The sequence below is a fragment of the Heptranchias perlo genome, chromosome 1 (assembly GCF_035084215.1).
Source record: "Heptranchias perlo isolate sHepPer1 chromosome 1, sHepPer1.hap1, whole genome shotgun sequence".
Classification (NCBI taxonomy): Eukaryota; Metazoa; Chordata; class Chondrichthyes; order Hexanchiformes; family Hexanchidae; genus Heptranchias; species Heptranchias perlo.
The window spans coordinates 174,507,977-174,529,492 of record NC_090325.1 but is presented as its reverse complement, the minus strand read 5'-3'; the positions used below and the strand labels follow the sequence as shown (position 1 = coordinate 174,529,492).

The following is a 21,516-nucleotide window of genomic DNA, read 5'->3' as shown; positions in this document are numbered from 1 at the left end:
AGTCACCTTGCTGAGATATAGGGAGCTGGCAGTGGTAAACGAAGGAATGGTGACTGTGTACAGTTCAGGAAAAGTGAGAAGGGGCAGGCTAGGGTAGGAATGCCCATGGCAAATTACCCTCTCCAACATGTTTGAAGCACTGGCTTGCTGGGGGAAGGATCAGGAATGTAGGCAGGACCATCAAATGGATTACAATAGCACCATAAAACATGAGATGGCTCAAGGAGCAAATTAGTTAGAAATGCAGTAGTAATAGAAGACTCGATAGTTACAGGGGTGGACACTATCTTTTACAGTACAGACAGAGTCCAGGATGCTTTGTTGCCTCCCGGGTGCTAGGGTAAGGAACATTTCATAAAGGCTGGAAAAGATTATGTAAGGGAAGAGGGAGCAGCCAGTCATCGTGATCCATATGGGAGCCAAGAATATAGGAAAGCAAAGGCATAAAGTCCTGAAAAGGGAGTTTAGATTAGGAAGCAGGATTAGGAGCAAGAATTCAGGGATGGTAATCTCCAGATTACTTCCCCACCTCAAGCTACAATGGGAAAGGATTGGAAGGTTAGGGAGCACAACATGTGGCTAAAGGGTTGGTGATAGAGAGATTTTAATTTTATGCAGCATTGGCACCATTTCTGGGGAAAATAGGAGCTATTCCGTAAGGCTGGATTACATCTGAACAGGAAGGGAGCAAATATACAAAACGGATAAATAGCGAAGAACTAGGAGAGAAGGCAGGGAAAATAAAATCAATCAGAAAGAGCAAGTAGAGAAGGTAGAAATAGATGAGGTTAATGTACAAATAAAAAAGAATTTAGCAATAGGGATAGCATGCAGAAGGAATAGAGAGTAGAGAGGAAAAATCGAATTGATCAGTTGTAAGCCGGGAAAAGACTGAGATAAAGGGATGAGCTGTTCGGTTGGACATAAAAATCAAGGGGAAAGGAATTGCGTTAAATACGAACAAAAAAGATAAAGTGTATTGCAACACTCAGAGTGTGGGAAATAAACTGGGGGAATTAGAACCAATTATGTCACAGGAAGATGTGGATTTAAAAGCAGTAATAGCTACAAACTGGCTTGGGGTGGAAAATAAACAAATCAAGTTATATTCTTAGGAGGGACAGAATAGGTAAGAAAAGAGAAATGGCAATATTGGTGAAGGAGGGAAACATGTATTGAGAAAACTGGTGTACACAAAAATTATGTTCAGACAAAATCAATATGGTTAGAGAGAAAAAAAATATAAGAAAGAGATTGTTACAATGGTGGCGTTATACTACACACACCCTCATTATGGGAGGGAAATTGAAGAGAAAATCTGTAGGCAGATTAGGGAGATGAGTAAGAAAACCAAAGTTGCAATATTTTTAAAAAGGAGATTACAAAAGTGAAGAATAAATACATACCTTTAAAAAAGGAGACTACTTCAAGTTTTAGGATTCTATATGTAAATAAAGAGGTTAGAAACAAATGAAAAGTGAAGAAGCGGTCATTTGGGCCTAGCGGTATGATAAAATTAAGAGAGAATACAATAAAATAAAGGACGAGGTTAAGCAAGGAATAAGGAAAGCAAATGGAGTTCAACGCGGGCAAGCGTGAAGTCATCCACATTGAACCCAAGAAAGATAAATTGGAGTATTTTCTTAATGGTGAGAATTTAGGAACTCTAGAGGGGCAAAGAGATTTGGGAGTCCAAGTTCACAAATCATTAAAAGCTAGTAGACAGGTACAAAAAGCAATCAAAAAGGCTAATGGAATGTTGGCCTTTATCTCAAGAGGACTGGATTACAAAGGGGAGGAAGTTATGCTTCAGTTGTGTAGACCCTTGGTCAGATCTCATCTGGGGTACTTTGTTCAGTTTTGGGCACCGCGCTTCAGGAAAGATATACTGGCCTTGGAGGGCATGCATCGCAGATTCACCAGAATGATACCTGGACTTAGAGTTTAAATTATGAGGTCAAGTTACATAAATTTGGCTTGTATTCCCTTGAGTATAGAAGATTGAGGGGTGATCTGATCGAGCTATTTAAAATCTTACAAACATTTGATAGGCTAGACACGGAGAAACTATTTCCACTGGCGGGGGAATCAAGAACAAGGGGACATAATCTTAAAGTTAGAATTAAACCATTCTGGAGCAAAATCAGGAAGCACTTTATCATACAAAGGGTACTAGAAATCTGGAACGCCAAAAGGCTGTGGCTGCTAGGACAATTGGAGCTTTAAAGACCGAAATCGAAAGATTTTTGTTAAGTAAGGGTATCAAAGGATATGTAAGAAAGGCAAGTAAATGGACATAGAAGCACCGAACATGGATTTCACAAAGCAAGATTGTGCTTGACAAACTTGAAAGAGTTCTTTGAGTTTTTTGCCTGATATGATGGCTTTGGGAAATGCAGCGGATGTGGTGTACGTGAACTTTCAGAAAGCCCTTGAAAACGTACCAGGCAGGAGACTATTAGAAAAGATTAAGAGGTATGGAATTAGATGAAGGATAGCAAACTGGATTAAAAACTAATTAGAAGGGAGGAAACAGAGAGTAGGAGTTTCTCAGAGTGGTTGGAATTGGGTAGCAGTGTCCTCCAGGGTTCTGTTCTCAGACCACTTCTGTTCACTGTGTATATTAATTATTTGGATATAGCGCTAGAGGGCGTGGTTTCCAAATCTGCAGACAATACTAAAATAGAGCATTTAGTAAATAATTCTGAGTACCAAAGGAAGGTACAATGGGATGTTGATGAGATGGTGGAATGGGCAAGAAAGTGGCAGATAGAATTCAATATCAGTAAATGTGAGGTGGTACATTTTGGTAAAAAAAAATAAAAGTAATAATTATACTTTGCATGGGAGAGGTTGGGTGATGTGAAAGTGCAGAGGGACTTGGGTTCAAGTTCACAAGACATTGAAGGCATCACCTTAAGTGGATAAGGCCATAAAAAAGCTAATGGAATACTGGATTTCATGGCAAGAAGCTTTGAATATAAAATTCCAGATGTAATGGTGAATCTATATGAACATGTTTCTCCACGACGTGCAGTTGAAGTTGTGTGTGAAAGTCAAGAAGTGACTCTACCGTTCCCCGCCCGATCGGTGGACACAACAACCAAACTCAGTTTCAAAAGTACGGTTTTTGCCATGACCTATATAACCCATTTGTGCCAAACCTTCGGACACCCGTGAGAGGGCGACCTGTTAGCTCTGCAGGAAAACACGCCAAAATAAAGGTGGGAGATTGCCGGAAATGCGGATTAAGATTTTTTTTTGAAGTCCAATTAAAAATATCTCGTCTGCAATCACTTCTTATTGCTGGGCCTGTTGACTAAAGCAAGTTGTGGTGTGGGGTTGAAAGCACTGCGTTGTGATGTAGGATCATCGTGTGGATGCCCTGAGATGCATTTAAGGGGAAGCTAGATAAAAATATGAGGGTGAAAGGAATAGAAGGATATGTTGATAGTGTGAGATGAAGTAGGGAGGGAGGAGGCTCGTGTGGAGCATAAACACCGGCACAGACCTGATGGGCCAAATGGCCTGTTTCTGTGCAGTATATTCTATATAATTCTATGTATATAAAACCGTAGTAAGACAACAATTGGAGTACTGTGTGCAGTTTTGGACTCCACACTATAGGAAGGATGTTGAGGCATTACAGCAGATACAGCACAGATTCACTAGGGTGCTTCTTGGTATGAGGAAATAGAAAAATAAAGACTTGAAAAATTGGGGCTGTTTTTGTTAGAAAAGAGGATGGATGATTTGACAGAGATATTTTAAATTATGTAGGGATGGTACAGGGTAGATAGAAAGAGACTGTTTCGAAAGGTTGAGGAGTCTAGAAGGTGGCAATATAGATATAAGATTAAATGTAAGAGATTTAGGACAAAGAATAGGACAAACTTTTTTTTAAAACATAGGGTTGTGAGGCTGTGGAATGCATGACTGGAGTTTGTGATTGATGCAGAGACCCAAGTCAACATTTAAGAATAGGTTAGACAGGTGGTTGAAGGAAAAGGAGATAAAAGGATATGGAAACAGGACACACATGAGAATAGGACTACTGCTCAAGTGGAGGAAAAACACCAACATAGACTGATTGGGCCAAATGGCCTATTTCTGTGTAGTAATTTCTATGTAATCCTGTGTAAATTATAATAGAGCCCACGCAGTTTTCATTCCATTTAAACTAATTTTCCTCACTGCACTCCACTCAAGCGATACTTTATGCCTAGGTGATAAGACAAAATTCTACCCTAGAGCCTCGTCTGGCTGTTTAACAGTGGAACCTGAGCTCAATGTTCACGCACGTGCACTTTTCAGAGAGATCACTGAATAACAACCAAATCCATCTATTCTCCCCCCAGTGCTCCCAACCCCTTCATCACCAGGGTGGATGAGCAATTTGCTCCCAGACCTCCCCAGTGTAGCCTGAACCACCCTCTAACAATACCAACTCAGTAGATGACTCTCCTCTGATCTTTCCTCCCACCATGGGGCAGCCCTCACTCTATTATGCACACAGTAGGATTGTAGAGGCTGGCAATCTGTTGAATCAAGCCTGTTTCTCTGTGGCAAATGCTAGTTTCTTCCCATGTAGTATGGAGCCACACAGATCAGAAAGGTCCAAGTTTTGAATCCTGGTCTATGCTGAGTGAACTGATCTCAACAAAGGTTGCAGTGGGAAGTTAGAAATGGCCTGGCTACAGAGGTACACTAGTGCAGAAGTGTCCAAGATGCAGTCTGTGAGTTCCTTAGATTAAGCCAACTTCAACAGCTTTGGATTTCGTTCTTTCTCTTGAACCTTATCATTCCCATTACCATTCTCTTTTGTGAAAACTAAGGCAAATTACTTATTTAGTGTCTCTGCCATAGCAGCCTTACCCTTTCGTTAACTGTTCTTTTACTTTTTATTGGTTTACAAAATCCATTACTGCTTCCTTTTATGTTATCTGCCAATCTTTCTTCGTAACTCCTCTTTGTCTTTCTAACTTTATTTGCTTCCTCTCTATATTTGCTAATATTCTGCTTGATTTTCTTTTGTATTATTACCCCTAGATTTGTCATCTGCCTCTTTTTAAAAAATTCTCCACTCACCCACAGAACTTCAGATTGCACTGCATCACTTTTTCTTGTGGGAATATGTCTAATCTGCAACCTAATCATCTGCTGCTTGAATGTTTCCAATTTTACACTCTTATTTGCCAATTTTTCGTTCCAGTTTATCTGGGCTAGTTCCCTTTTATCTCATTAAAATTGGCTTTTTCCCAGTCATTCATCCTTGACTATTCCCTCCCCATTTCAATTTTTATATTGAACCAAATTATATTATGTTAAATAGTTAGTATTGCATGTATACTACTTTGATGTGCAAAAACTCATTATACAATTAAAATATATAAAACAGGTTCCTTGATGGCTCAAAAGCAAAATACTGCGGATGCTGGAAATCTGAACTAAAAACAAAAACTCCTGGAAATACTCAGCAAGTCAGGCAGCATCTGTGGAGAAAGAAAGAGTAAACGTTTCAGGTCGATGACCCTTCGTCAGAACTGGAAGTAGTTGAAGATTAAACAGTTTTTAAGCAAGTACAGAGCAAGGGAAAGGGGGGGGGGGGGGAAAGAGAGGAAGGGGAGGGAAAAACAAAAGGGAAGGTCTCTGATAGGACGGAAGCCATCGACCTGAAACGTTAACTCTGTTTCTCTTTCCACAGATGCTGCCTGACTGCTGAGTATTTCTAGCATTTTTTGTTTTTATTCCTTGATGGCTCAGTGAGCTTATTCCATAAACTGCTGAGCCATACAGGCAAGGAAGGCCAGCTAGCTTGTCACCACCAACAGTCAGCCAGTCAACCACCAGCAGAAGCCAGCCAGCCACCATCAGCAGGAATATGTGAAGCTTCTGGTTCTCCATGTTATGGGAACAGGAGCAGTGGGATCATCAAGAGAGCCAGCAAGAGAGGAACTATCAGTAGAAGAGGCTGGATGGGGGAAGAAGCACATGGGGACTCAGCACGGGCAGCTGCGTAAGAAGTACATGAGGATTCAGCATAAGCAGATAAATAAGGAGCACAGAGGGTATCAGGGCAGATGAGTAGGTAAATAGCACACTGGTAACTCAGAGCGAGTAGGTAGTTAAAGAGCTCATGTGAGTTCAGGGGAGGCGGATAGATAAAGATTCCTTGAAGACTCAGGATAGGCACATAACTAAGGATCACACTTCAGGGTGAGCAGAGGAAAGGTTGGGAACAGGAGATCTGGGCGCAAGAGCTGGCAGCCACCTGGGGTGGGAAGGGGAAATGTCAGGAAGTGCAGGTCAGGTGGGGAATGTTGGGAGCTGGAGACTCAGAAGCAGAAAATGTCAGGAGCTGGAGGCCTGAGAAAGAGTTCAAGACACTGACCTGCAGAAAAGAATTGAAATGACTCAGTTAGAGGCCTGGGGTCACGGGCTGACCACGAAGTGAATATGAGTTTGTCAGCTTCAAGTACCCCATTGAAAGGAAGGCACCACTAATAAATGACAGAAGGCCCGCCCAAACCAAAAATGTGCGTTAAATAAAATCTTAAATTTGGATCAATAAAATAACCTATGTCATGTGGTGCTCATTGGATGTGGAAGGCTTCAAGCAAACTGGTGGACACTGTGTGGTCATACTGCGTGATCACTCGGGCACATACCATAAAATCTAAACATAGGCAAGCAATAAAAGAGATCCGCTCCAGTGACTTAATTTAGTTCAGAATCACCTCAAATTAAAGCCGTTTAATTAGTCAAGTCCAGTGATCTAATTTCATATTAGCTTGAATACATAGAGGTGTTTTCCTTAAAAAAACACTTCTATGTTGTGGGTTCAAGTCTCACTCCAAAGACTTGAGCATAAAATCAAGGGTGACACGCCAGAGGCTTGAGCAGAAAATCTAGGGTGATACTCCAGTTCAGCACTGAGGGAGTTCTGCACTGTCGGAGTTGTCGTCATTCTGATGAGACCTTAAACCAAGACCCCATCCACCCTCTCAGATGGACGTAAAAGATCTCATGGCACTATTTTGAAGAAGAGCAGGGGAGTTCCCCCCAATGCCTGGCCAATATTTATCCCTCAACCAACATCACCAAAACAGATTATCTAGCCATTATCACATTGCCGTTTGTGGGACCTTGCTGTGCGCAAATTGGCTGCCGCATTTCCTACATTACAACAGTGACTACACTTCAAAAGTACTTAATTGACTGTAAAGCGCTTTAGGACATCCTGGGGTCACGAAAGGCGCTATAGAAATGTAAGTCTCTTTTTTTAAAGAAAGACTTGCATTTATATAGCGCCTTTCACGGCCTTAAGACGTCCCAATGCGCTTAACAATGAGTATCTGGCAAATTTATAATTAGAAACTGATTCAAAGCGATCTGAAAGATAAAGCTCTGTTAACAGGATATAAATTGGTCTTGGTTAAAGTTTTTCCTTTTCACTCATTCTTGGAGAATCCGAATACAAATTATTCACTGTCTCCAGCAGAGGGCCAACCTGATTTGTTTTCTTTTTTTTAAGCACAGTTTGCCATTTTTTTTGTTTAAGCCCCTTAAAAAAGGGAGGGGGGTAGTTAGGCACAAACGTGCCCCTCCACCGATTACACCGGGCTTTAACCCATGTCATCTTGACTGATAAATAATTAATCAAAGGAAACCAAATTAAATCATCACAATTTTATTATCGGTGTCGAAAGTGCCCACCGGTCGCAGAAAGCCTCAAGCATTCAGTTCACCATTAGTACCTAGGTAACCTGCAGTCGACAAACTCCTATATATGTCCATGAGAAATATAAGGTTCTGACCAGATATACGGAACATTTGCTTAAATTTTAACCGGAATAAAAATTGCTGTGCCAACAACATTTTTTTTAAAAAATGCACTGCTTTTATATAATAATAAAAAAAATTATCTGAGCACTCAACACAAAACTCCCTCTCTGGTGGAGAGGGAGACTAGAAAGTGCAAGCCTAACCGTGAAAAAAAGGGGTCAATGGCGCTCTCGCGATATTTTCTCGGTCCTTAAGTTCAATTATTTCTTTCTTCTTCCTTTCACTTCGGAGAGGAGGTGGCTGAGAATTGCTCTACTCGACCAGTCAGTCAGGTCAGTCAGTCGCGACGTGGTCCAGCCTTGCGCTCAAGTGTAGCGAAGGAGTTGGAACGTTGAGCCGGCGGGCGCGCGACTCCCGGCCAGAGGAGCGACACACAAAGAGTGACAGCAAGGCAAGCTCCCCAACACCTGAGAGCAAACCAGTTACAATACTTTACCTGCATCTTTCCCACCCCCCCCCCCCCTCCTCTCCCTGTTCGTAGAGTTATGTCCTCTGGGGTAGGGGAGACGGTGGTGGTGGTGGCGGCGGCGGCGGCGGAGTCTGTCTCAGCCGCGCTCAGCGCTCCCAACGCCGGCTCGGTGCTCTTCAACGCGCCGCCCCGCTCCAGGATCTTTAAGATCATCGTCATCGGAGACTCGGGCGTAGGCAAGACTTGCCTCACCTACCGCTTCTGCGCCGGCAAATTCCCCGACAAGACCGAGGCCACCATCGGGGTGGATTTCCGAGAGAAAACCGTGGAGATCGATGGAGAAAAAATAAAGGTAATCCTCTGAAAATTCCTCTGCATTATTCAGGAGGGCAGCTACATTCTTCTGTAAGTGGTGTACACATTAATGAGCTCTTGATTTAGTTCAGAATCGCCTCAAATTAAAGCTGTTTATTTGGTTAACTTTGTGAATATAATTTGTCCATATTTTTTTCCAAACGCGACTATAATTTTCTAACTACTTGCAGTGAAAGATGGTAGTTGACGGCCGTTAACTTTGCTGTGTAAGGGCTGGGTCCAGGAAGCTAGTTTAAAACATTACCGTAGTGCAAACCTTAACTAATGGTAGATAACTATATGGGACTCTCATTGTACATACTTGCAAGTATCATGAAGCCTGTATCATGTAAACTTGTTTAAAATATATATTTTTAAAAATCCGTTATTTTGCTTGATGGCCCCTTTTTAAAAGGCCAAAAAGTGTGTAATTGGGCTGTCTGGTTTAGTTACTTAGCCATTAGATATTTAATAACAGCTGAAACGTTTGTCTGCCCTTTTGTTAGAAAGATAGCTGTTTACATTGAGTGCGTTACATATAGAAGATGGGTGGAGGATATATGATATTTGATTTCTTGTTGATTTTGAGTTAATTAATCTCTCTTTTGGTGTAGCTTAAAGCCACGATTGGCCTGGGCTACAGAGGAGGCTAAAGTTTATATATCAGGATTAGATTGTCCTCATAGCTGATGAGTTAGTTATGGTCAATGACACAAGTGGATTATAGATCATGTCCCGTAACACCTTGCAGATTCTGTTTTTACACACACGGGCAGGTAAAGTAAAATTATGAAAATAAATTTTTAGTGTGTGCTAAATTGATTGTGGAGCAACTCTGGTAAAATCACAGCACATTCCGTTCTCTGTTTTCCCATTTTCTTTCTAAATTGATCTTGCTTCTCCTCTTCCTCTTCTGATGGCATCGACTCCATTGGTGCTAGGTACCCTTTAGTACCTTGCCCAGGGGACCATTCTTCAAACGTGATGATGAATGTTAGCAGAATATTCAAAGATGGGAGCACCCTTGCGAATCCTGATCCTGGAGTGAGAAACCTGGCTGATAGATATGGTATAGTCAGTTGGTATGGATTTATGGGAGGGAAGGAAAAAAGTCTTGTTTGACTGAATTACTGGAGATCTTTGAGGAAATTACATAGAATTCCACATTCTCACCACTCTGAATAAAGAATTTTCTCCTGAATTCCTTATTTGATTGATTAGTGACTACCTTATATTTATGGCCCCTAGTTTTGGATGCCACACAAGTGGCAACATCTTCTCTCTGTCTACCCTATCAAATCCCTTCATAATTTTAAAGACCTCTATTAGGTCACCCCTCAGCCTTCCCTTAAAGAGCACCAGCCTGTCCTGATGCAAGGTAAAAACATTTTAGTGCTACATGTAAAATGACAGATGTTAACAATTTTTAAAGCTGCAATTCTATGCAAAAGATTATTCCTATTAAACCATAAAAAGTTAAATGAAAAGATGTGGGAGTTGTATGATATAGTTTGGGTTTAATTTTGAAGATAGGTGAGGCTCCTCAGATTACAAAGATAAAACCCAGAGCTAATGCTTTATTAGGCCTGGCTTGCACGGGCTGTGACCAAGTGTTTTTAAAATTAAAATACTGTCATTTATTCATTAAGGTCTAGGGGGGGCCAAAAGGAAGCCTGTACTTCCTGAGGAATTAGAATTTTTGCATATTGTAAATGATGGATATGATGTCTTTAGATTGCAGCCTGGCTTTTGAAGCCATGCCACACAAGGTAGGATAGCATGGTGGCAAGCTTCTGAGAGAAATTGATATCGATTAAACCAGAGAAAGCAAAGGATGGTTGTGAAAGTGCTGCATCAAGGTAGCAAAGGGCCACCAGTGGGGTGCCACAGGGATCACTGGGTTATTCCTGTTCAGTGTATATAAATGATAGGGATAGAAACACACCGTCCCAAGTTTGCAGATGACCCCAAGTAGGGAGCTGGTTTATACACTAGGGGGTTGGCAAGCCAAATACAAAGGCATCTGCATAGGTTGGAAAGATGGACTAATGAACAGCAAATAGCATTTTGTATGGACAAATGCAAGACAATGAGATTAGGGAAAATAAACAGTAAGAATATAACCTAAATGACTCTAGGCTACATGGCACAACACTTAAGTATGTGGGGGTGTTGTGGATAGCTTACTGAAACCAACAGCACAATTTGTGGCAGCAGTAAGGAAAGATAACCAGATCTTGGGTATTTAGCCAGTGGGATACAGCACAAATCTCAGGAGGTGATAATGGGTCTGTACAAAGCACTTGTACAGGCACACCTGAGGTATGGTGTACAATTCTGGTCACTGTTTTACAGTAAGAATATCCAGGATTTGAAGAGTGTGCATAGGAGGACAACCAGGATTTGAAGAGTATGCAGAAAAGGGCAACCAAACAGATGCTTATCTTAAGACATCTGAATTGTAAGAGTTGTTGAAGATGCTGGGACCGTTCACTCGGGAAAAGATAAGGTTCAGTGGAGATATTATTCAAGATTCTTAAGGGATTGGATAAATTGAGCCTCAATAATATATTGAGATTGCCACAAACTCTAGAACAGGGTGACATAGAAACATAGAAAATAGGAGCAAGAGTAGGCCATTCGGCCCTTTGGGCCTGCTCCGCCATTCAAAATGATCATGGCCGATCATCTAACTCAGTACCCTGTTCCCGCTTTTTCCCCATATCCCTTGATTCCCTTTAGCATTAAGAAATAAATCTATCTCCTTCTTGAATACATCTAATGACTTGGCCTCCACTGCCTTCTGTGGTAGAGAATTCCACAGGTTCACCACCGTCTGAGTGAAGAAATTTCTCCTCATCTTGGTTGTAAACGGCATACCACGTATCCTGAGTCTGTGACCCCTGGTTCTGGACTCCACAGCCATCGGGAACATACTCCCTGCATCTAGTCTGTCTAGTCCTGTTGGAATTTTATATGTTTCGATGAGATTACCTGTCATTCTTCTAAACTCTAGTGAATATAGGCCTAGTCGACCCAATCTCTTCTCATACGTCAGTCCTGCCATCCCAGGAATCAGTCTGGTATGCAAGCTCAATCTTAGAGGGAAGATGTACTGCCAGATTAGATATACTTTGCACAGAGGGTGTTGAATGTGTGGAATGGACTGCTAAGGAAGGCAGTGGAGGTAGATAGTGTAGAAAGTTTAAAGGAAGAATTGGATAGTTATTTGAGGGAATGTAATTGAGAGTTTTGGGGATCAGCCAGATGGACTGAATAGTCTTTTCTGGTCCTGTACTTTCTTATGATCTTATGTGATTGACATGTGAAATGCATTTTTGGGTAGGGCAGTCGAACTTCAAAAAAACATGGTGCGGGGGCTGCCTGATTTTTTTTTTCCTGGGTCAATGAGCTCTAACGGAGTGAATGGCCTTTCTTGTTTATCTTGTGAAGGGACTAAATCTGGAACTTCCTAATCGTTCTGGGTTAGTAACACACAAGGAGGTGCATTTGTCCAATGAGCCAGAGCTTCTGGTTTTGTAGGCCAAACAACAACTTGCATTTCTATAATGCTTTTAATGATAAAAAGAAAAGTCCCACGGTGTTTCAGACAGGTGTACCAAAAACAGATGCTGTGCTGGAAAAGTAGAGACTAGAGGAGGGGGGGATGAGATGGATTTTGAAAAGGTTTTTAAAGGAGGAAGTGGAAATTCCAGAGAGTAGGGCCTAGGCAACACAAGACTCTGATTTCAATGGAGGAGCAAAGGGAGGAGGAGATGCACAAACGGCCAGAATCAGAAGAATGGAATGTAGTGGGGGGAATATAAGGCTGGAAGAGATTGCAGAAATAGGGTGGAGTACTGCCATGCTCGGACTTAAAGATGAGGACATGGATTTTAAATTTAAAGCGTTGGAGAATGGGGAGCCAGTGTAGGTAAGTGAGGAAAAGGTGTGATGGATATGCAGAACAAAATATTTGCATGGTTAGCCATGGAAAAAGGGAGTTTAGGATTTTCCTTGCCCTTCAGGATGATAGAAAATAGGCAGTTTTGGCTGAGGAGAGCAAATAACGGCAGTGATTGATGAGGTCAGGCTAGATCTGATGAGAAATGGCTAGGCCAGTTGTATGCCAGGTACATTTGCATTTCCATCCCTCAGACTTGAGGAAGCAAAGTTGGGGATTGTACTGTGGTTAATGACAGGGATGGGAAATAGTGATTGTTTTATTGGAAGGAAAGGAATCGAAAGCAGAGGCGAGGGAACATATTTTTCTCCTGAATATGTAAGTAATTGGTTGCAATATCACTCTAACAATCTGGAAAATCTCAGAGAGAAATGCAAATCCTAAAGGGATGAGCTTACATTTATAATGTCTATCAGTTTTCAACTCTGCATTTGGTCCAGAAGGCATGTAGTCATCCACTGTGACATAATTTCTGGTAAAATAAAATAAATATTGTAGTGGTGGTGATGCATTGCTCAGTTTATTTCTATGCAAGACCCACATACACAAGAGCACAGTGGACATGAATTACAGAGCTTTGTCACAAGTTAAATCAACTAAAACTGTTGCTGATACACTATTATACGCATTACTGCATGTGCAAGGAGATAGACCATTTATAAAGCATTTTTAAATTTTTCTAGAGGTTTTCAGTTAATCTCGCCTTCTGTTTTGCATTGTATGTTCTTTTCCTGGACTGATGCCTGAGTTAGAGAGGATGGGAGCACAGCCTGGGTTCAGGATGCTTAGAATGACCACCTTATGTCCAGCCCAAAACCAGGTTGGCTATTTTTTTTAAGAAAACAACAGTGTACATGCATGAAACATACCCTGGATTGTGTATGCACAAATGCAAACTGCTTGCTGCTTATTTCATATACCTGTGACTGGTTTGATTCACTGATGCTCATGTTTCCTTTTTTAAAATCCCGTGTTGGAGAACTTTTTTTTCTGTTGGATTTTTAACATCACAATTGAATTTTTCATGCTGGTGCATACCGTCCATTTCTCCAGTGGGAAGAAGGAATAATAGGAAGGATACATTATTAGTAGCTGGAGGCTATCCCTGCCACCATAGTGAGTGAAAGGGCTCTGTTTGGTCATACCTAACACTAGACTGTCTGGTTCAAATGGCCAATGTAATGAGCCACCAGGAGATTGAAGAAAAATCATGCATAGGCAATCTCTTCAAAGTTCCCTTTGCCCTGCATCCTCTGTGAATGATGCAACTGAGTGAAGTGGGTCTCAAACCTACACCCATCCTTCAATGAACATTACCAAACTGCGTCGCCTCAAGCATTTTGTTATTTGGCTGCTTTGTATTTGTGGCTCTTTACAGTGATTGGACATCAAGATCTTTTCTGCTGTTGGTTTTCCTTTTTTCCTTGGGATGTCAAGTGCAGTGTGTAGTCAGGAGTGTTAGGTGATATATTTATTTTTGTGTGATCTCATGCATTTATACTGTTTTGAAATATCACTAGTAGGGAGTATGAAAATAACAGTGAAACTGCTGGGTCAATTGAAATTTTCAAGACTGAGATTGATAGCATTTTGTTAGGTAAGGGTATCAAGGGATATGGATCAAAGGTGGGTAATTGGAGTTGACCTACAGATCAGCCATGATCTAATTGAATTGCAGAATAGGCTTGAAGGGCTGAATGGCTTACTTCTGTTCCTATGTTAATAGAAGCCATGATGTGGAGATGCCGGTGATGGACTGGGGTGGACAAATGTAAGGAATCTTACAACACCAGGTTATAGTCCGACAATTTTATTTTAAAATCACAAGCTTTCGGAGATTATCCCCTTCGTCAGGTGAGTGAGTGAAAGGTTCTCAAATCGCATATCTTATATTAGGCTGGGACACTATCACACCAATCAAAAGGTGTCGTTGGTGTTCAGACAGGTTAGCCACGGAAAACAGTAGGTCCCAGTATGCTGAATACACATTGTGTCAAATTACACAGACAGAGAGAAAGAGACCCAAAAGGCAGAGAGAGAGAGAGAATATTAAAAACAGATAACTTTTTTTTTCCCCCCCTTGCTGGTGGGGTTACGTGTAGCGTGACATGAACCCAAGATCCCGGTTGAGGCCGTCCTCATGGGTGCGGAACTTGGCTATCAATTTCTGCTCGACGATTTTGCGTTGTCGTGTGTCTCGAAGGCCGCCTTGGAGAACGCTTACCCGAAGATCGGTGGCTGAATGTCCTTGACTGCTAAAGTGTTCCCCGACTGGGAGGGAACCCTCCTGTCTGGCGATTGTTGCGCGGTGTCCGTTCATCCGTTGTCGCAGTGTCTGCATGGTCTCGCCAATGTACCGTGCTCCGGGGCATCCTTTCCTGCAACGTATGAGGTAGACAACGTTGGCCGAGTCACAGGAGTATGAACCATGTACCTGGTGGGTGGTGTCCTCTCGTGTGATGGTGGTATCTGTGTCGATGATCTGGCATGTCTTGCAGAGGTTGCCGCGCAACAATCGCCATCCCCACGCCTCCACTACTCGCCTTCAAACAGCCACCCAACCTCAAACAGACCATCGTTAGCAGCAAATTACCCAGCTTTCAGGAGAACAGCGTCCACGACACCACGCAACCCTGCCACGGCAACCTCTGCAAGACATGCCAGATCATTGACACGGATACCACCATCACACGAGAGGACACCACCCACCAGGTGCATGGTTCATACTCCTGTGACTCGGCCAACGTTGTCTACCTCATACGTTGCAGGAAAGGATGCCCCGGAGCATGGTACATTGGCGAGACCATGCAGACACTGCGACAACGGATGAACGGACACCACGCAACAATCGCCAGACAGGAGGGTTCCCTCCCAGTCGGGGAACACTTTAGCAGTCAAGGACATTCAGCCACCGATCTTCGGGTAAGCGTTCTCCAAGGCGGCCTTCGAGACACACGACAACGCAAAATCGTCGAGCAGAAATTGATAGCCAAGTTCCGCACCCATGAGGACGGCCTCAACCGGGATCTTGGGTTCATGTCACGCTACACGTAACCCCACCAGCAAGGGGGAAAAAAAAAGTTATCTGTTTTTAATATTCTCTCTCTCTCTCTCTGCCTTTTGGGTCTCTTTCTCTCTGTCTGTGTAATTTGACACAATGTGTATTCAGCATACTGGGACCTACTGTTTTCCGTGGCTAACCTGTCTGAACACCAACGACACCTTTTTGATTGGTGTGATGGTGTCCCAGCCTAATATAAGATATGCGATTTGAGAACCTTTCACTCACTCACCTGACGAAGGGGATAATCTCCGAAAGCTTGTGATTTTAAAATAAAATTGTTGGACTATAACCTGGTGTTGTAAGATTCCTTACATATGTTAATAGAACATTTTGTTGGATACAAATTATGCCATTTCTTAACTTCAAGTTTTTCAATCACCATTTAATTTTGGGGCTGAGAAAGAGAACCATGCACTTTCAATTACCAATGATTCCATGATTCTCTGGAGTCTGCATTTTTGCTCCTGCAATCCCATACAAACCCTATAATCTCCTGGCAATCAGATGGATGGTGAATTCTATTTGCCAGTCTTCTCAGCTCACCCTAAGTGCCTGAGCACACTTGGATATCATTGTCAGTTGTAGGTGCTGTGATTCAGCATTTTTTTTGCTCTCTGGTGAAAAGAAGCAAGGAGGCTATTTTCTTGGAGGCTATCCCAGCCTCCTTTAAGTGTGAGTGAAAGGGCTGTGCCAACACAATAGTTCCTTTTCAATCTGTAGACTGTGAAAGACTCCTAATAGTGGTACAGTTAACTCTAATCCTACCCTTGTGCCCACTCCCAAGTTGTATGTTTACCTGCTGTTTCTATATTTGGTGACCCATTGCTAAATTTGTGATGGGTCATCCAAATGTAGAAATAGCAAGTAAATTATATATTTTAGGAGAGGGGCTAGGGTTAAGCAATCCTACGCATGGCACAAAGGTCAATTACAGATGAATTCCTTTGTCTGCCAAGGTAATCAAAACGTCAGAGGTGATTGTTTTGCATGTTTTAGATCAGATCTATTTTGTATCAGATGGCAAAGGTGACTAAATATCAAACATCTCGCCTGATAGATATGTCGCATTATGTGAAAACGTAGACTAGGAAGATCCCAGGTTTGGACCCTAAATTTGTGCTGAATTAGTTAATCTCAGCCAGGGTAGTGGTAGAGGTGCTACAATTGTTTCCAGTGCCCTTGGGCTAGGGAAGGTAAGAATCAGTCAGTGGAAATCGTGTCTATCAAATAACCCCTATGATCTATATGTAGACCATAGCTGCAAATGGGAACAAGTTTGGCTGTGATACTGCCCACAGTTGAATTGCTTGCTTACACATAAATAATGATCACTCTGGAATCCTGCTGGATCTAGTAATGGGAAATGAACCAGAATAGATGAGAGAAGTAAGCGTTGGGGAACATCTAGGCAATAGCGATCACAACATAATATGGTTTAAGATAAAGATTGAGAAGGACAGAAGTAAGACAAAGACCAAAGTAATAAATTGGAAAAAGCTGTTTTCAGGGGATGAGAATGGAACAAGGGAAAATAAACTGGAAAAAATTACTCTTAAACAAAGAAATAGCACAGCAGTGGGAAACATTTAAAACGGTGATCAATAGAGTCCAGGAGAAATGTACCCCTCTTAAAAAGCAAGAACAAACTAGCCAGTAATGATACACCATGGATGAATAAAGAAATAAAGGGCAAAATCGAAACTAAAGAAAAAGGCATACTCTGAGTACATAGACAACAAAGGAGAGGCGACGAAAGGGAATACGAAGAGGTTAGGAAATAAGTTTTTAAAAAAATAATTAGGAAGGCAAAGAGAAACTATGAAATTAAACTATCAAGGAATATAAAAAGAAATAGTAAAGTAGTCTACAGACAGACAAATAACATAAGAAAAATCAGGATAGGGATAGTGCCACTAAGGGATACACACGATAAACTCACAGGTAATGAGAGCGAAATGGCAGAAATATTTGCCTTATATTTATCAGAGACACAAACATGGTGGGCATGACATTAGAAGAAGAGATCAAAAAAGATATAAAGACATTTAAGATAGAAAGAGGGGAGGGAATTGATAAACTAATCAAACTTAGAGAGGATAAAACCCTGGTCAGGATGAATTGTATCCATGCATATTAAAAGAAGTTAGAGAAGAGATAGCAGAGGCACTATTACGTATATATAAAAATTCATTAGAAATGGGAATAGTGCCAGAGGACTAGTGGACAGCTAATATGTTTCCTATACTTAAAAAGGGAGATAGAACCAGTCCAGGAAGACTATAGACCAATTAGCTTAACGTCAGTGGTAGGAAAGATAATGGAATCCTTACTCAAGGATGTAATAGAAAAACATCCAGATGAAAATGTAATAAAGAATAGTCAGCACAGATTTCAAAAGGGAAGGTTATGCTTGACCAACCTTATTGAACTCTTTGAAGAAGTAACAGAAAGGGTAGACAAGGGTAATGTAGTTGATTTTAGATTTTCAAAAGGCCTTCAATAAGGTACCGCATAGTAGACTCATGGCGAAGGTCAGAGCATATGGAATTGGGACAAGTAGCAGAATAGATAGCAAGCTGGCTACAAAACAGAAAACGGAGTATGGGTTAAAGGTAGTTACTCAGACTGGCAAAAGGTGGGAAGTGGTGTTCCACAAGGATTAATGCTGGGACCACTGTTGTTCACCATTTACATAAACGATTTGGAATCGGAAGTACAATTTCAAAATTTGGGGACACCAAATTGGGGAGGACAGTGACAAAATACTGGAAGATATTAATAAACTTGCAGAATGATGTGTAATGGCAAATTAATTTCAATATAGATAAGGGTGAGGTGGTGCATTTTGGTAGGAAGAATAAGGGGGCCACATACTGCTTGGATAATAAGGGTGTAAATGGGGTAGAGGAGCAGAGGGATCTGGGGGTACAGATACACAAATCACTAAAACTGGTGATGCAGATTAATAAGGCCATTTTTTAAAAAAAAAGCAAACAAAGCCCTGGGGTTCATTTCTAGAGGGATAGAATTGAAAAGCAGAGATGTTATGTTACACTTGTACAGAACCTTGGTTAGACCACACTTGGAGTACTGTGAACAATTCTGGTCTCCATATTATAAAAAGGATATAGAGGCATTGGAGAAGGTGCAAAAAAGATTTATGGGATGGTACCTATCAGGAAAGATTGAGCAGGCTGGAGCTCTTTTCTCTAGAAAAGAGAAGACTGAGGGGTGTCCTGATAGAGGCCTTTAACATTATGAGACGGAGACGTAGAGATGATGTTTCCACTTGCGGGAGAGACCAGAACTAGGGGCCATAAATATAAGATTGACACTAATAAATCGAAAGGGGAATTCAGGAGAAACTTCCTTACCCAGAGAGTGATTAGAATGTGGAACTCACTACCACATGGAGTAGTTGAGATGACTAGCAGAGATGCATTTAAAAGAAAGCTAAATAAACATGAGGGAGAAAGGAATAGAAGGATATGCTGATAGGGTTAGATGAAATAGGGAGGGAGGAGGCTGGTGTGGAGCATAAACACCAGTATGGACCTGTTGGGCCGAATGGCCTGTTTCCATGCTGTACACTCTATTTAACATAAATTAGTGCCTTTAGGAGAGGAGGGGGAAAAGAAAATCGAACATGTTTACTTTGTTAAAAGTTCTCTGTTTGACCAAAAAATTTTGTTTAACACTTTAGATTCAGCTATGGGATACAGCCGGCCAGGAACGTTTTCGGAAGAGCATGGTGCAGCACTATTACAGGAATGTCCACGCCGTTGTCTTCGTATATGACATGACCAATCCTGTGAGTTTCCAGAGCCTCCCAGCCTGGATTGAAGAATGCAAACAGCACTCACTTGGTGGGGAAATCCCACGCATCCTGGTGGGAAACAAGTGTGACCTCAAGGACGCCAGCAAAGTTAAAACGGACTTGGCTCAGAAATTTGCTGATTCTCAAAGCATGCCCCTGTTTGAGACCTCTGCTAAAAACCCAAACGACAATGATCACGTGGAGGCCATATTCCTGACTTTAGCACATAAACTGAAAAACCATAAGCCCATGATGCTTGGCCAGCTTCAGGTAGATGAAACTAAATTTAAGCTGGAATCTGAACCGAAGGCTGACGTTGAGTGTTATTGCTGAAGGTGAACTTGATTGTTTTCCATATGAAGGAAGATCAAGAGCACTTGGCTGCTGAATGCTTCCAATAACCTGGAGACAACCACAGTACAATTAACTGACTGCACCTGGCAGATCCAGTAACAGGCCACGAGAGGAAATACAACTGAACAACGCATTAGGAAACACCTCACCAAATATCGGCTGAAATCTTACTTTTACTAAAAAGCAGTCGACAGTACAGGGTAGAAAAGGATGCATTTTCTGGTATTGTCGGGTAGTAATTTTATACGTTAACATAGAGAAGAAGCATTAATCTTTTATACTTTGCCTCAGTTAAAGGAGTCATTTGAATTTCCTCTTCTTTGTTCCTTTTCCAGGTATGCCTCAACTGATTTCCTCCTGTTTCCATCTCCTATTAATTGTTTTGAGAATTAAATATTTTTGTATTGGAGGCTCCGCCCCCCCACGTTGCGCAGCTGACTGATAGCGAGTAGCTGAGTCTTGCAGAGCAGGAAAATTTCCGGTTCGATTACCAGTTTCTGCTAGGTTAGCTCCCTAGGTTAACGAGGGGAAAACCAGCTAAGGTTCCTGTACTTTCTGGCAGTGCTGTGATGCCTCCAGTGGTAAAATAGTTTGTCAACACTCTCTGCCTAGGCTTGTGTATGAAGAATGGTGACTTGATTGAGCTAGCTGAAAGACAAAAATATAGAAAATTCACAGAAAAAGAGTTTTATTTGAAAAAAACATTGATAAACTAATAGGATATACATTGTGTCCTACAGATCTTGTTATCTGTAAAATACAGAAATATGTAGTTCATATTAGAAGCATTTGTATATAAATTAGATATGAATGCTGAGACCTTTAATGGAAAAGAAGTCAACTTTGAGTTCCAAGGCTTTCCATGGCACCAGACTCAGCAAATCAAAGAAACGGTCTTAAAATTTTGTGATTTTTTTTTTTCTCTCTGCTTAAAAACTACAGAATGGCAGCAAAGGAAGGAAGAAGCATGGTGTTTAACAAGCTGGCTGTGGCAAAGGGAATGATGGAGATACACTTCTAGACAAATATGTATTTTTACCAAGCTTCTCCTTTCTGATTGGAAGGGGGCCACCATAAAGGGAATACATTAAATGGTCAGTATTTCTTGTGTTGTGGGAATGTTTGAAATATTTTTTGCATGCTTTTGTTCATGCTTTTCAAGTTATTGCTGATCCAGCAGAAAATACTTACTGACTGCACTCTGAAACATGCAGAAAGGTTATCCGTAATTGTTGACTAATGAAGATGATGCACGGATTACTATTAACTGATTAATTAATGAAGGAGGATGTGGAGATTATTTGTAATTGTTGATTATTAATTCTTAATCTGCCCACAGATCCTACGAAATTATTGTACTGGATGGATTTATAAGATTTCAGTGTTGCAGTGAGCAAGCTGAAAAAAAAATCACCAGTTACAATAGTAAAGTTAATCCATTGTCAGGGATAGCTTAATTACAGTAATACTTTTATTGAATAAAACACTTGCACAATTCTAAACAATAAAAACATTTTGAACTTTAATTATGCTCTCTTGTCATGTTTCCCATCTCTTTCTACCATTATTTATGCTTTTTTAAAGGAGGTTTAATTAGGAAAAAATATCATGTCTTTTCTATCCCTTTCCACCCCAAAAAGGCGTTTTTCAATATTTTGCTTGTTTCTTCCTCTCTTTTTCCCAGTGTCCATTTGGAGTTGTGAGCAAGT

The 21,516-nt window shown here is 41.3% G+C and overlaps 2 protein-coding genes across 2 annotated transcripts in view; one reads left to right on the top strand and one right to left on the bottom strand.

Annotated features, from left to right (window-relative positions):
* The window catches only part of ugl (ureidoglycolate lyase), a 71,477-nt gene extending 63,275 nt beyond the window's left edge, over positions 1 to 8,202 (bottom strand). Inside the window, exon 1 of the mRNA XM_067994055.1 lies at positions 7,989 to 8,202. The gene's annotated coding sequence lies outside the window, so the exon portion shown is untranslated. The remainder of the gene's footprint in view (positions 1 to 7,988) is intronic.
* On the top strand, positions 7,975 to 21,333 carry rab33ba (RAB33B, member RAS oncogene family a). The gene is made up of 2 exons (XM_067994077.1): positions 7,975 to 8,606; positions 19,340 to 21,333. Exons 1-2 carry the CDS (start codon positions 8,331 to 8,333, stop codon positions 19,784 to 19,786), a joined length of 723 nt encoding a protein of 240 aa, XP_067850178.1. The 5' UTR covers positions 7,975 to 8,330; the 3' UTR covers positions 19,787 to 21,333.
* The last annotated feature ends 183 nt before the right edge of the window (positions 21,334 to 21,516 follow it).